Source organism: Echinops telfairi, unplaced genomic scaffold (genome assembly GCF_000313985.2).
Source record: "Echinops telfairi isolate 266 unplaced genomic scaffold, ASM31398v2 ScPeMD7_5;HRSCAF=22, whole genome shotgun sequence".
Taxonomy (NCBI): domain Eukaryota; kingdom Metazoa; phylum Chordata; class Mammalia; order Afrosoricida; family Tenrecidae; genus Echinops; species Echinops telfairi.
In genome coordinates this window covers 23,612,118-23,614,214 of record NW_022103901.1, presented here as the reverse complement: position 1 = coordinate 23,614,214, position 2,097 = coordinate 23,612,118, and the positions used below count along the sequence as shown (strand labels likewise).

At 38.5% G+C, this 2,097-nt stretch overlaps 1 protein-coding gene across 1 annotated transcript in view; it reads left to right on the top strand.

Moving 5' to 3' along the window:
* Window positions 1-2,097, top strand: part of LOC101660369 (phospholipid-transporting ATPase ABCA3-like) — a 199,696-nt gene that overhangs the window by 122,661 nt on the left and 74,938 nt on the right. The window contains exon 15 of the mRNA XM_045285080.1: window positions 678-828. Coding sequence (XP_045141015.1) covers window positions 678-828 — 151 coding nt within the window. The remainder of the gene's footprint in view (window positions 1-677; window positions 829-2,097) is intronic.

Sequence of the window (2,097 nt, the reverse complement as noted above, 5' to 3'; positions counted from 1 at the left end):
CCATCTGAAATGGTTCACTTCATACATAGTGAACTGGCCACATTTACCAATCCCCATGGTAGTGTGCTCTCCACCTTGTTCACATGGAACTTAGAAAGACTATGGACTCAAAGCTACAGCCAGGTAACTACACTACATGGCATAGACTGAAAAGCACATCAATTAACTTTTAGGTTTACCTTTAGGATGTTGCTACAATATTTTCTCAAAGTCCTGGAGTGCATGGAGGGATTTTCTCAGTCACACCACCCCATTTATAGGCTCTGAAGGACCAGGGCAGTGTACTTCGTGAAAGGTACAGAGAATCTTGGAATACTTTCTCAGATGTATGAAGGAACAGATTTTTACTTCATTTATTTACCAGCTAGTATATAATTGCATGCCCCAATAAGTACTGGTTTGAGGAATATTATTACTGTTGCCATCTCAGAGTTCAGTGTCATTTGGACAGGAGACAGATTACACGTTTTTCATTATACCTGCGATTTATCAAGTTGTATACTCTAGTTCATTATCCGTTTTTAAGGAAATTATAAAAGGAGTGTGTCTTAAGATCTGTAAATTGTTACTCCATGTTTTGTCTAGCTCACCCAAACAATAGAAAGTCATGTCTGGTTTCACCAGAGTATGAAAGGTACAAGATTAGTTTGTTTGTTCTTCTAACTTTCTTTTCTCAGGTGTGGGATACCACGTAATAATTGTGAAGGAACCTCAATGTAAAGTTGAAGAAATCATCAACCTGTTTCATGATCATATACCAACAGCCACTTTGGAGAGCAATGTTGGAAGTGAATTATCATTTGTTCTACCCCGGGAGTACACCAACAAGTATGTATCCAGGAAAGTCTAAATGGTTGATTTTTTCGGTAGCCAGTAACTGAAAAAAAATTTTTTTTCTTGATTTCTACAGGTATAAACAAATAGAATTTTTCCAATAGGTCAAAATTTCAGTCATAGCTTCCACTTGCATGGAGGAAAGGATATCCCCTAGCTGCTATGACTTTATGGTGTTCATTGATAGCAATGAATAACTGTAGGTAGAGTACGAATTTTCAGTCTGTGAAGAAAAATATTAAGATAATTTTAAAAAATCGCTGAAAGGGTGGTTCTTGGAGTCAGGGTGACAAGAAGCCAGATGAAATAAACATTTTGACTGCACCCTTTAGATAAATGTTTCATCCAAAGGAGATACACACACACACACACACACACACACACACACACACATACAAATAAATAAATACATAAAATAACTGTGCCTGGGCTAGATAGCCATGCCAAAAAAAAGGTACACGTAAACTAAGAGTATTCATGACTTTCAGAGAATATGATTTTATTTTTTGCCATAAGTAAGCATTTACTTTGGTGTTTCTGAGACTCGAGGCAGTTGTAATATATAAGAATATGAAGGACTTCAATGTTTTCATTTTTAGGAAAAGAGAACTAGAATTAAACCTAAGCCTCCACCCCCCTGCCATCAAGGTTATTCTGATGCCTCGCAAGCGTGTCTCGGGTTTTGAAGATTGCAAATCTTTACAGGAGCACAGAGCCTAATCTTTTCCCTCAGAGGGGTGTGGGAAGGAGAGTGGGAATAGACACACAAATATGTATCGAAATGCCAGAGGATATTTGTTCGTGTGTATTTCTCTCTGCTGCAAATATAGCCATGGATGTAGTAAAGCCCCCGGGAGGGACAAATTTATGAATACTTTTTATTGTTGTTAGATGCTATCAAGTCAATTCCGACTCCTAGTGGCTGTATGTCCACCAAAGAATGTGGCAGAATGAAACACCGCCCAGTCCTGCACCATCCTCAACATTGTTGTGTTTCAGCCCACTGTTACAGCTACTGTGTCAATCCATCTCATTGAAACCCTTCCTCTTTTTTACTGCCCCTCAATGTTACCGAGCATAATGTCCTTGTCCAGGGACTTCTCTCTCCTGATAACCTGTCCAAAGTATGTAAGATGAAGGCTCCCAATCTTGCCTCTGAGGAGCATGCTGGCTATACTTCTTTTTATTTTTTATCATTTTATTGGGGGCTCATACAACTTTTATCACAATCCATACATACATCAATTGTGTGAAGCACATTTG